Source organism: Melospiza melodia, chromosome 19 (genome assembly GCF_035770615.1).
Source record: "Melospiza melodia melodia isolate bMelMel2 chromosome 19, bMelMel2.pri, whole genome shotgun sequence".
Taxonomy (NCBI): domain Eukaryota; kingdom Metazoa; phylum Chordata; class Aves; order Passeriformes; family Passerellidae; genus Melospiza; species Melospiza melodia.
The window spans coordinates 9319123-9332437 of record NC_086212.1 but is presented as its reverse complement, the minus strand read 5'-3'; the positions used below and the strand labels follow the sequence as shown (position 1 = coordinate 9332437).

General features: G+C 41.1%; 1 protein-coding gene across 6 annotated transcripts in view; it reads left to right on the top strand.

Annotated features, from left to right (window-relative positions):
• The window catches only part of ZBTB46 (zinc finger and BTB domain containing 46), a 48479-nt gene that overhangs the window by 237 nt on the left and 34927 nt on the right, over nt 1-13315 (top strand). The window contains exons 1-4 of one of the 6 annotated variants that reach the window (XM_063172430.1): nt 33-182; nt 285-494; nt 6768-6895; nt 8589-8727. In XM_063172430.1, the coding sequence (XP_063028500.1) occupies nt 8674-8727 (54 nt within the window). In that variant the 5' untranslated portion in view covers nt 33-182; nt 285-494; nt 6768-6895; nt 8589-8673. Of the gene's footprint in view, nt 1-32; nt 183-284; nt 495-6767; nt 6896-8588; nt 8728-13315 lie in introns of those variants that run through there. The other 5 variants (XM_063172431.1, XM_063172436.1, XM_063172432.1 and 2 more) reach the window with 5 other exon arrangements.

Here is a 13315-nt window from a genome sequence, read left to right as displayed (position 1 = left end):
CCTTATTATGCCCGTTTTGCTCCCTATGCCCGCTTTTATCCCCGTTTTTATCCCCGCTATTCCCCCCACTGGCCGCCCGCCGCGGGGGGAGCGCGGCCGGTCGCGCCCTGCCCGCCGAGGGGGGCACGGAGCCTTCTTTGGGACGCGATGTCCTATTTGGTGTGGGTGGATGGCTTAACTTGGTAAGTGCCGGGTTTAACCCCCCTCCCCCGGCCCTCCCCTCCCCTCGCTCCTCCGCCCGCCCCCCCCTCCTCCCCGTAACCTCCAAAAGGGGAATTTTCCAGCTGGTAATTTCTGCTGCGTCAACACCCAGCTCAAGGGAGAGGAGAAGAGACAAGGGGGCATTTTAACAGCAGCTCCACTTGCGGATAGCCAGCCTCAATCCCGGCTCCAGCATTAAAACCCTTTCCGCCCCCTAAAAACCAGCATCCGTGCAAGTTGGACCAAGAGTTTGTCAGGAGTGTGGTTCAAAACTGCTTGGAAAAAGGGATGAGGTAATAATACTGGTGAAGCATGTTGTATTTCTCTCTTTCTGCGTGTCTCTTTCTCTTTCTCCCTCTCCTCTCTCTCTTTTTTTTTTTTTTTTTTTTTTTTTTTTTTTTTTTTTTTTAAAGCCAGGCCTGTTTTGGGTTATTGTCTCCCCCTAAAGCCAGACATAGATCGCCTGGCCTTGCCTCCATTTTAATTGCAGGCTGAAATGGGGGAAGTGACCCTCTTTTAAAAAAAGAAATACAAAAAACCCCAACAAGCAAACAAACAAAAAAAGCCTTGAAAGAATAATGCTGTTCCTTTGGGGGGGATATAGGTGATTTTTCATAAGGCTGTAACAAGTGCAAAAGTGGCTGGAAATGTTCTCTGTCATGCTGGGAAACTAGTGAGGTGTCCTCCCCTCTCCCCAGAAAAAAGTGCTGGTAGAATTTGGCGGAGGGGAGAAGGAGAGGTGCTGGGAAAAGCAGGGGTTGTGCTGCTGGATTGCCTTTGTGTCTCTGTAAATAGACATGTCAGTTCCCAAAGTAATACAAGTAGTGTCTGATAACTCAATCCCAGATGACAAATAGAGAATGGAGCAGATTTTCAGGACTGTAATAGTGGGAGGATTTCTCTTTTGAAGCGGAGAGGAAAAAAAGAAGATGTTGGTACCTCCTGAGGAGGTTCTTCCCCGGCACGTTATTGTGGAGCGGAGCATTCGGACAGAATCCGGAGACATAAACCCATATTTATTTATTTTTACACCTGACCGGGGAAAGATAAACAAAGGAGAGTTTAACAGCTCTTTAATGAATTCCTCATGCTTTTTATTTTGCAATCCCAATGATTCATTTGGCAAGCCTTACAGAACGGGATTATTATCAGCATTGTTTAAAGCCATGCTAATTAGGAGATGTGTTTAGCAAACAGTGGCGTTGTAGACACCTGTACCAAAGTTCGTGCATGCGTTTTAATTGCATCACTGGTATCATTTTTAGCATTTAGTTGCTGTCATTGAGATGTAGGTCTCAGTTTGTGGACTCAATCAAGTATTTATTGAGTGTGGGTTCTCTGTATGCACAGATCAGCCCTGCTACTAATGCCTTAAATGTGTTTTCTCAAAAAAGACAGGGAGTATTTTTTCTCTTTTTATTTCCCTGTGGGGATTATAAGAAAAGGCAGTGATACCCAAGAATAGTGAGAAAAACATAATTTTTGAAGAAGAAGCTTTCTGTGACTGGATAGCTCTTTCACTTTAATCAATACCTCACTTTTATGCTTTAAAAGCCTCTTTTAATTGGAAAAAAAATTTGACTTTCCCCTTCTAAACTCTCTCACTGTTTGTCAAGTTTTATATTTTGAAATCCTTAGTGATGGAAAAAAAATGGGTGGAGTGTATTATTAGTCACAATATTTTCAACATGTGGTGAGGAATTACAGCTTTGAGGTGTTTCTTGGGAGCTGACAGGGAGCAGGCAGAGCAGAATGAGCTACAGGACAGGATTCAGGGGGCTCCCAAATTGCTGAAAAATATCCCGTGGTTTGGTGCGTTCATGGGATAACTGAAATAGAAAACGAATCTTTTGGTTTTGATGCAGCGTGTCCAGGAGGGGGAAACTCACTCACAGTGAAACTTCACTCGCGGTTGTTTTCAGAGGCTGTGTGTTCGCCTGGGTGCAATTTCAGAGTCAATTTCAGGCTGGTACCAAAAACGAGGCATTCTAGTAACTCTCACCTTAGGTGTTTATTTCTGTGCTTGAAATGCTGCTCTGATCTGGGGTGTGTAGGACTGAGCCTTTGAAAACATGACCTGTACTTGGGGTTCTTGGAGGCTGGAGAAAATGGGCCACTTTCTCCCCGTGGTCTTTGTTTTCTGGGACAGTTGTACAACAGTGGATATGTTCCTTGCGAGAGGATTTTTTTTTCTTTTTTTAATATCTGGAAGTGCTTTGAGGAAAACCAGTTTAGCAGCTCCCCCCTCCCCAGCAGCCCTCTGTCAAAAGGAAAAATGCCTCATGTTTGGAAGATCTCTTAATTGCCTGCTTTCTTTTCCTCTGGTGATGTGCTGTGTTTCTGTGAGGTTCAGCATATTCTTTTTGTCTTTGCTATCCACTTGGGTGGATTTTTTTTTTAAATTTTTTTTTTTAGATCCGTGTTTTTGAAGTTTCTAAGCAAAGTTTCCTCTCCTCCCAGCAGCAGCAGGCTGACACCCAATCCAAACTGCCACTGCCTGCTTTCAGGGCAGAATTATTTCATAAACAGCTCAACCTTTCCCAGGACATTTTTCCCTTCGTGTTGCTGGTTTTTCTGGCTGCTCCAGAGCACTCTGTAACGCTTTCCAGACTCCCCCTAAATTGGTAAAAAGCATTCACAGGGGTTTTCCATGCTCCTATTTTAATGGGCAAACAGAAGGGCAGGGAGAGAGGGTTTAGTTGAAGTCTTTGAAGACCTACCTGCAGTTGTAATGGTTATCCCACATGTCTGTTATAATTCTCAGGAGGCAGCAATCTGTGTCCACTCCTGGCTGGGAGCACTACCCTGGAAAATTCAGACACTTTACACGCAGAGATTAATTCCATTTTTATATTTCGCTCCTGGCTTGCACTAGGCTGGAATGTTTTGAAGTGTGGAGCTCACCTGTGTTTTCTGTGTGTGATATTTGAAACTGGGAGTGTGTTCATAGTGAAAGTGAGCAGGTTGTGTGCGCAGAGCAGGGGTCATGTTAGGACCTGAGGCAGGAATTTGGTCTGTAGGAAATCCTGCCATCCTACTGCATCCCCAAAGCATCTCCGTGGGAGTTTTGGTGATATTTGGGCAAGCACACAAACAGTCAGGGCTCCAGTGTTAAAATTTGTTGCTTCACTTCACTTTATTCCCTTCCTGAGGATTTTTTGTATGTTTGTGTTTGCAGCCCCCTTAAACACAACCTTCAGGTGGGTTTCTCAGTTCCCTCTGGATCTGCACTCCTTTAGACAGGATGAGAAATAAAAGCCTACATCACTTCGTGTGGGGCTTCTTTCCTTGAGCTGCAAGAGGGAAGAATCTCAACTTCCCTAAACAGATCAATAGATTTCTGATTTGTGCTGCCTTGGATGCACAAGAGTGTCCAATTTAGAGGGAAAGCTGCTCTTTGGGACTCAGTTCCCATCCTCAAAGCTGCTCTTTGGGACTCACTTCCCATCCTCCAGCTTTGATTGAATGTGCTGGTGTGTAACTTCTTGTTACCCATTTCCCCTTCTCTGAAACAGGGGTTTACTCAGCTCTCCCAAACATTTTCAGTTATCCTGGTGAAAAATTGTACTAAAAGTGCTTATTCTTCATAAAGGCAAACCAGTGTGAAGTCCTGGGTGAATTCCCTCTGGGATGTGGTGGAGTCCAGAGGCTGTGGGTGGGGTTTGCTGTCCCTTACCAAGTCAGCTGTGGTGCAGTTATTTTCTGAACAGTTGCTTTAACTTTCTTTCATACCCCTGTATTTAAGAAGCATCAGGCTGTTGCTGAGCTGCTGGTTTGGAATAGCTCCTGGGCACAGGGTGAGATCCTTGACAGCCATTCCAATGAGATGGAAATGTGTTCCCACTTGGCAGAGTTCAGTTGTGCATAGGTAAGGATGTCCCTGGCACAAGAGGGCAGAGGTGGCTTTGCTGAAATGTGACAGGTAGATGCTGGATTAGAGCTGAAATTCACCTTTTTGCCTTGATTTTGGGGGCTGTGGCTGGCTTTTATCCCAGCCTAGACAGTGATGATCTTGTCCTGCTGCTCACTTGACTCGTGTGTGCCCTTGGGAAGAACAACACCCTGCAAATGTTGGAAGTTGTCCTGTGTTTGCTTTATAGTGACTCTGAGTTGGCATCTCCTGTACTGGAAAGAGGCACCAAGGTGTCAAAAAAACTCTACAAACACATCTATGAGCTTGTGCATGAGCTAAAATACACTTGTTAAGGAGAATGTCAGTGTGTACCAGGACCTCACCTGCCCAAGAACCCTACTTAGAAAATGAGCAGGGTATTGTATATTAAAGAATATATTTATACCTCTGTATATTAAAATACCTAGTTATCTTTCCTAATTATTTCCTTGCCATGTATTGAACAAACTGCATATTCCATCCAAGTGAGTTTGCTTCCTGGTATTTCTCACCCCATGCAGAAGGGCTCTGCAGAAAGCTGATATTTCAGTATTTCAGGGCTTTGGCTCACTCTCTTAGAGGAAAGGGTTAAACCAACTTTGCACCTTTTGCACTGATACAGCATCAGAGGAAATGCCTTCCTGACTAGTGCTCAGATCATGCCACGAAACAGAAGAATCAATGGTCTGTATTGGACATTAGGTGCTTAAAATATCCAAACCCAACTAATTTAAGTGCCAATAAATGAAGTAGTCAGGGCCCAGTTGCTCTTAACAGTCCTGCTACTATAAGGCTGGAGAATGAGGTGGTGGCTAAATATAAAATGAGCTTTTTGACTTCCTTCTTGTTACCAATGTCTCCTTCTTGGCTTCACTCCCTCCCCACCCTTTTTTTTTTTTTCCTCAAATCTGGATTATGAGATTTGTGCTAAAAAGTAAAACAGGATCCTTACCCAAGGCACAGAGGGCTTGTCCCATGAATTACACAAACAGAATTAGGTTGTTCTCAGAGCCCTTCATGTGTTATCTTTAGTTTTGCACTGGTTGATTCTTTTACTCTTAGATTATTCATGACTCCTTGTGTGTCTTTTCTGTCTTTTAGGTGATCTTTCTCTTGGTTTTTACCCCCGATTTTCTTCTTTTTAAAAATCACCTCGTGATTCTTCCTCCTTTGGCTCCCTCCCCTTTTACATATTGAGTTTGGGAACTTTGGCAAAGATCCCCTGATTCAAAAGCCAAAAACCAATGAGAAAGTTTGGGGGAAACCATTCTTCAGGGCAATTCCCAGTGTGAAAAGTTTACAGTTCTCTAATCCTCTTTTTTTTTAAGGTACTTTTTGTGTTGTTTTTTTGACTAATAGATGCACAAGGGCAGAGGTTTTTTGCTTAGATTTCCTCTGTGTCTTTTTAAAGTAAAAACTTAGGATCTTGTAGGAGATCTTAAGGAGATCTAATGGCACTTGGACAGGTAAGTGTCATGTGAGCCACAGGCATTTGAATTTTTCAGGTTGTTTTTTAATCTTTGCTGCTAGATTAGCAGATATATCTGGAGTTAAATTCTTATATTTTTTTGATGACATCAGGCTTCTCAAGCCTGGTACCCTGTGCCAGTTCTGCCAAGTTCTTGCTGTGTTCTACAGGGTCCATGTCATGAGTAGTGTTGGGTCTGTTCTTCTGGTGCACCCAGATGAGAGAGGGAGCAGAGATCAAAAACAGGGGAATGATTTGAGCAACTGTTATTGTACCAGGATGGGAGACAGGCAGATGGACAGGACTGGAAGTTCTGGGGAAATGAATAAGGGAAATGCAGAGGAAATGCAAGTGCAGTGGAAATATTTCTGCGGGCGAGCAGCTGGAACTGGGTGCGCACACCTGTGCCCCGGTGCAAAGGTGCATCCTGTGGGATCAGCAGCTTGTTACCCACTGGAATATTGCATTTCAGGTGCATAGCTTTTACAGGCATGGAAAGTAAAGCTTCTGTTAGTTATTTACATCTTCATTTTTGTGTTTGGGTTGTTTGTTTGGGTTTTTTTTTTTTTTAAAGTTTTCTATGTTTGCAAGAGAAGCAAAGTGCTTTCCTCAGTACCTTTGTGGTTAAAATCTGGGGGTCATTGCTGGCTTTTGAAGGCTGTGATTGGGTCGAGATGGATGGGAATAAAATTCAAATGTGTTCCTTTCACACAGCATGGACACATGATTTTTCTGTAACCTTAGGCAAATATTTTGGTTTGGAGGGGAATCACTATAACCATGAGGTGAGATTAATTCCAACCCCATTTAAAGCTTGTGGGTGGCAGAGGGCACAGAAACATTAACTGAAACTTACATGTCAACTGAAACTATGTTGTTAAATTTTTTTAAATCCTTTTATAAACTGCTGGTTTTTTAGAGTGACATTTTCAAAGCACTTCTGGAAGCATAGTCAGGATTTGTTGACAGTCTTAACACTAGTATGTTAAACTCCTTCTTTACATTAACACAAGGGCTAAATAATTTTTCCTGTGTGATTAATTATAGGAATATATCAGAATGTTTCTTGTTAAAATGGCAAACAGTGTTGTAAATGTGCAGTTATTTTAAACATTGCTTGTAATTGTGTGACACTGAAGGGCTTTGCATTGAGTTAAAATTTGGATTTTAATTTTTGCCTCCTACTCTTTCCATTCCCAAACACAGGACATCTGATGAACCTTCTGGAGCTTCTCAGCAGAGACCATTCTCCTCTCTTCATTGAAACATGCACTGTCCAGCTGTGAAACATTGCAAGGTTTATTTTTGCTGACAGGAAACACTTTCAAGTATCGGTAAGCTCTCAGCATTTCAAAGATATTTTTGTCATGTGGTGTAGGAAAGAGAAAGGGGACCTGGAGAGAACGTTGTTATGAGAGCTGAAACTTCCTCATAAAACTTGACTTAACAATTATAACAAAGGCTCATTTAGAAATCTTGGTCATCTGCAAGAATTGGAGAAATACCTGTGGCTGTTCTGCTCCTTCCTTGTGGCAGAGGTGCCTCCAACCATCACGGTCCCTCAGTTCTCATCTGTTTGATCACAGCAGGGAAACAGGTGCAGAGCTCCAAGCAAAGAAGACAAAGTGCAGGGCTCAGCTTTGCCATTTTTACCAATCTGTTCTGGCTCTTTTTGTGCTCTGGGACAGGTGTAAGTGAGAGTTTTAACAGTAGAAATACATACACCTTGTTACGCTTTGCTAACAAAGTAGTTTCCCGTGTGTCTGGGTTGCTCTGGCTCCCTCACTTCACTCCTTTATTTTTTCTTAACTGTCCAAATAACAGCACTAAAAGGAGCTCGCCAAAACAATTGCTATGGAGAAGCAATCAGAAATAGAGAAAGGCAAGACTTGGCAGTCCAGAATAGAAACAGAGAACAAAGTCACTGGTGTTTGCTTCAATTGGGTCATATTTGTTTTCAAGATTTTCAGTTCTGCAGTTTGCCATAAGAATGCTTGGATTTTCCTAATTACTTTGTTTGTTTATTTGATATTTTATTTCACCTTCTATAATGGCATTAATTTGTGTTGGAAAAGCTTCCTTAACTTTTATCTTCTGATGTTTCCTTTCACAATCTGTTACTGCAGAAGGTCAGTCTTGAAATCACCAATATTGATTTATAGCTTATTTTCATTAAGAGAGCTAATCTGTGTATTGAGGATGTTTGAATGCAGAGATCAAAAAGGACTTTATTATTACTAAAAATATGAAGTTTTTAATAAAGTAGACTCAGAAGTGTTAGATTTTAAATGTTGCCAGTGTGGTGTATATGCTACTCTGAAGAAAAGAGTCTGTTTTATACAAGAAAAATAGGTGTCTAAGATGATAGTTTTAGTGAATATGTCCTCACAGACAGAAGCCTTGGTGTAGTTGAACTATTCCTACTCCTTGTACCTTGTAACCATAAATACTCAGGTTTTCTCTGAGAAGCCTGTCTGTAAATGTGGCTTACTATACCTAAATATTTGTATTTTACACAAAACTTTACAAATCTTGGGATTGTTTGGTCTCTTTCCAGTGGCTGGTGTCAGCCACTAGAAAGTGGCAGCTAAACATTTTGAGAGCAAATTCTCCTGAGTGTTCCACTGCAAATTTCTTTCAGGAGCTGTTCTGGTAGCTTTTAAAGCTCAGTATTTTATAGGTCAGATAAGGTGAGTCTCTTTAAAGAGTCATTAAAGTGAGAATGTTTTGAAAAGCTCCCAAACAGGAAACCCTGTTGTTCAAGGGTCTGATTGAAGTTTTAGTAGCTAAAATTAGACCTTTTTGTTCCCATACCTTTAAGAAGTAACTCTTGTTTACATTATTACAAAGTGGTAGCCAGACTTTAATTAATTTCAATGTATTGATATGCTTGGAGTTGACTTTTTTGGAATTCATTAAGTCACAAGTAAGGATGCCATAACTGTGAGTTTGGAGGGAAAGGACTTCAAAACATTTCACTGTTAGTTTATTGCTAATAATTTGTTCTGGTTTTGTTTTTTGTCATAGTTCTGTCTTTCTCCTACAAGAGTTCACACCAGTGCTGTCAGAAGGTCACAAGCAGGGCACTACCTGTGCTGCCCTGGGGCTGTTGATGTCCTCAGCTGTTGTAGGAGAAACACTAGACCTGGAACCCAGTTTGTTACTGGTAAGAAGTAATTGTCTTGGATTTCATTTGTTTATTTATTCAACGTTGCAGTTTACATGTTTTCATTAACTAAATCTGCAAAAATCACTTGTTACTTTTAATAACAATATAGCAAAATATGCATATCTGGTCTTTTTTTCCCTCTAAAATTTTTAACTTTACGGTTTCTAAATTTTGAATTCTAATTACTCTCCTCCCACAATGTGGAGGACAGCAGTTTTCACTTACCTCTCATTTTCAGTCCTGGTTTTCTCTTGAAATTCTTCATGTGCTGTCAGAGCTAATGAAGGTTAATAAATGGATTTTTCTCTGAAATCCTGTGTTTTGATTGCCCTTTTTTGCTGCCCAGCTCCTGCACATTGGCTGACCCTTAACTTCAGGTGGATAGTTTGACAAGTGGAAGGCCACAGCCAAGTCTATGGTTTAAAGTTTGGGAGTAGAGTGAAATGTTTAATGATGACTCCCTGCTATTTTAAGTTGTGCTGCTGGAGTTAGATTTTCCTTGTTCTTGTTTGGACTGTGGAAACAAAGCTTTAATGGATGGTGAAATGCTGGAAGTGTGCAGTGTTCTACTCTGCTGTTTGAACTTTACTCATGGACTTTCTGGATTGTGTCTGCTACAGATTCTAAACAGAGATATTGTTTTAATGTTCTCTATGATGGGGCAATGTTGGCTTGAAGTTGGAGAAATTTTAGTGAATCCTGAGCAGACCAATGTTAATAAATTTGTGTAGGGATTTGGGCCTCTTTTTGCCCTGCAATCACTGACAATTCAGTGGGGCTATCAAATTTGGTAATGAAAATGGAATTAGTATTTTTCTTTAAGTTTACTGAAAATCACGTGCCTCCCAAATCCCTGCCCTTTCTGTACTTCTATAGTTCTTCTCAAGGTGAATGGTGAAACTTTTATTTTCTTCCAGCCCATGAGCCCCTGCAGTGTTGGGCTGCAGTTAAACCTTCCCATCCCTGCTCATCAGGGAGAAGTGCTGCTCCTTGTTTGCATGAAACCCTGAGCCCTGAGTGACCCCTCTGGCCCAAGGCTCTGGTTTGAGCTATTTACAAACATCTGCCTCTTCCTCCTCCGGTTCAGAGTTGTGGTTGGGATGACCAACTTAAAAAACAAGGGATGATTGGTTTCAGGAATCAGAATAGGGTAAAGGAGTTTCTTTTTTGGCAACTGTTCATTTTTGTAAGCTGTTACTTATATCTATTTTGGACAAAGATGATAATGTGAATGTAATTTGATGTTATATAGTATCAAGAAATTGAAACTCTTTCAGAATTGTGTGCTGCTGTTCCTCAAACACAGGTGTGAGAAAACACTGCTGTTGTGGAGATTGTGCTTGTGAAGCTCCTGAGCAGTGTCTTTGCAGAGTTACCCTCCATGAAGACTCCTTTTTCTCTCCTTTACTGTTCTTTTCAGTTCCTAAGGGGTTTTGTTCTCCATTCTTTTCAGCACAGGGCAGATGGGGAGTAGGAATCCTGTGCATTTCTGTTGTCTTTAACTGGATAAAAGTGGAACTTGCATGCACACAGTGTCTTGTTGTGCAAGGAAGCATTTCAAGCCCAATCTCACCTTACAGAGCTCCTTTGCAGAGGAATTTTAAAAATGTTGGAATGTCTTGGGAGTGGAAACATGGACAGGACACAGGGGAAGCAGAGAAGTGGGGTGTGTTTGTTGGGTTTTTGTGTAATAAAGCATTGGAGTGAATTGGAGTTCTTCCTTAATCTGTTTTTACTTTTCTCTGAAGGGAGAGGGGGGAGGAAACAACACATTTTTGGTTAAATTCCAGTTGGCATGTTTTCTCTAGGGAGCAGAGTGGTGGAGGAGTGCACTAGTGAGCATTTTGGTGCTCTTCACCTTTGGTCCTTGGTATTAAGTGGAGAAACATGCTGAGAAAGTTGATACAGATGAAATGCCATGTAGTTTAAATCTTCAGTTCTCTTACATTCTCAGAAAAGAAAAAGTAACTAATCAACAAATCCTAACAACAGCAATCCCCCTCCCCCTCCAAAAAAAAAAAACAACCAAAAAAACAAACCTCCCTCCAGGCCTTTTTTTTCCCCTGTTTTCTTTCTGAGGGAAGGAAGTTTATTTTTGTCCCCACTTTTTCCCAGGGGACTGCTCTGTAGAGGATTTTGTGTGCAATTCATTTGTCATCTGTGACTTTTTGTCAAAATGTAAGTAATGCACTAAGATTTAGCTGCAACAAATTTGTTCCCCCTAATTTTAGTGATGTTAAGATTTTGGTTAGGAGACTCATTCCTGGACTGAGAAATTTGCCAGTAAATAAATATTTACTCTTCTTAAAACCTTTCCAATGGGAAGTGAAGTGTGATTTAGAATCCTACTGTGCCATTAGATGCTATTTTCATGTTTAAATAACTGTACTGGCAGTGCAAAATAAACCACTTTCATAGGTTCACTCTAGCTAGGGTTAAAGATTGTATAAATTATTTATGCTTACTTCAAGACCAGGGTTTTCTGATATGAGAAATAAAAGCAAGCCTGTATTTTATAGAAGTTTGCATGAAAGTGACTCTTAAATCTGCTCACTTTGTGTTCTTTTTGCTGTTAAGTGCCATGGTTTGGTTTGGGACATTTTTTTTTAGTTCTTTTTGGAGGAGTAATAGACTTGAGTTACTGTACTGCCTGTGAACTGGCTTATGAAGAAAGCCTGATCTGATACAATTTTATTTTGTGGAAAATCTTCAGCTGAGCTTTTCTAGTTCATTGGCTTCCTGGAAAGTTTTGTCGTGGCCATGTGGCCTAAAGAATTCTGGTAGATGCTCAACTTTTAAAGCCTTCATGTACTAAAAAGACCTGAGATAAACCAAAAGAAGACATCATTAATCTTTGAGGTCTGTTTCTAAGAAATCTCCAGTTTATTCCATCTTCACTCTGCTTCTGCAGAAGTTTGAAGGGTGCAGCTTTTCTGAAGAAATCTTTCCACAATGTTTTTTAAGTGGAAATAAATATCCTTACCAGGGAAAGGAAAAAAAAAAAAAAGAAAAACAAACCATCAACAAGCCGCAAAACAGCATGTGAAATTGGAACACAAGAACAGGGTTTTAAAGCTTCCTGAATTTTTAACTACTAGCAAATTGCCTTAAATTTAACTTGGATTAATTCCCTGGTGATCCTTGACATTAAACGGATGTTCTGGTTTGACATGGGTAGACAGAAAACTAATTAATTCCTCTGAATTTGAGGCATATTTAATTTTCTCCCCTAAAGACCTCTTGTTTAAAAGGTACAATGCTGTGACAGATGTTGGATGTGGAGTGATGGGTGTGAGGGAGCAGACCTTGTGACAGAGGAAGATCAAGACATCTACAGTAATAATTCCTGATTTGGAAACTGTTACATTTTATTGATTACAGTGAACACGGGAGTATCCACCTCACTGCTTGCTTGAAGGAGCTGTAATGTGCCCACCTCAGTGGTCAGGAAGGAGTCTTGCAGAGATTTTTGTGTCCTTGTGTTTAGTAAAAATTCCCTGGTATCTTTTCTCTGACTTTATCTTCTATTTCCTAAAGAGATGAGCAAGAGATCCATCCATCCATCCATCCATCCATCCATCCATCCATCCATCCATCCATCCATCCATCCATCCATCCATCCATCCATCCATCCATCCATCCATCCATCCATCCATCCATCCATCCATGTCAATGCCTGAACCTCAAACTGCTCCAGTCTAAACCAAAAGTAGCAAGAGACATATTTGAAATTCTGTATTTCTGCCACAGGCAGCTTGAAAAAGGACAAAATGTATCTGAAGTGAATGTTATCAGTGGGGGGGAGACCTGACCCAATGAACTAAACTGAATAAATGTATGAGATAGCGAAGAAATAAAATCTCAAGGAATTGATACCATTTCCAGTTCAAGACTATTTCCAGTTCAAGAAGGAAAAATGTGCAATAAATTCACAAGAGCAAGTGGAGACATTGACAAATACTGTGATGCTAATCTGTATGAAGTTGAGGAAGAGAAAATTACCCTTGTAGGATATTTCCTGTCCCTCCTCCCCACAGTTCCTTGGAGTTCATGCAGGAATATGGATTTTAATATCCATGAAGGAGCAGTGAAAGGAAATGCCATATCCAGAACATTCTGACCCTTTCCTCACTGTGGGCTCTGAGGTTTTCTTCCATCTTCCCCTGAATTGTGTGGATATGGCAGCTGTTGGAGACACGACTGGTGATGGACAGCTCACTTTATCCTATGTGGCAATTCATATTTCCTGAGGGGACTAAGCTGACTCTTCAGCTCCTAAAAGTAGATGCAGTAGTGGTTTCTGGAATAAAGACAAAACTGAGCTGTCACTCTGCTTTAAGAGGTGGTTCTTTCCAACATGGAGATGTTGGGAAGTGCTGGCAGCCACCTCCAGAGCCTGGCTTAGAGAGATGCTGTGCTGGCTGGTGCCATCACAACCTTTTCAGGCCAAACACCTGAAAATTAATTTATTTTTCTTTCCATACTCCCCAGCCTTGATTCTTGGTTTGATTTTCATTGACTTATTTTGTTTATTTGAGGCAGAGATGGTGTCTGGGTGAGGATTTGGTTTGAGGTCTCTGGGCAG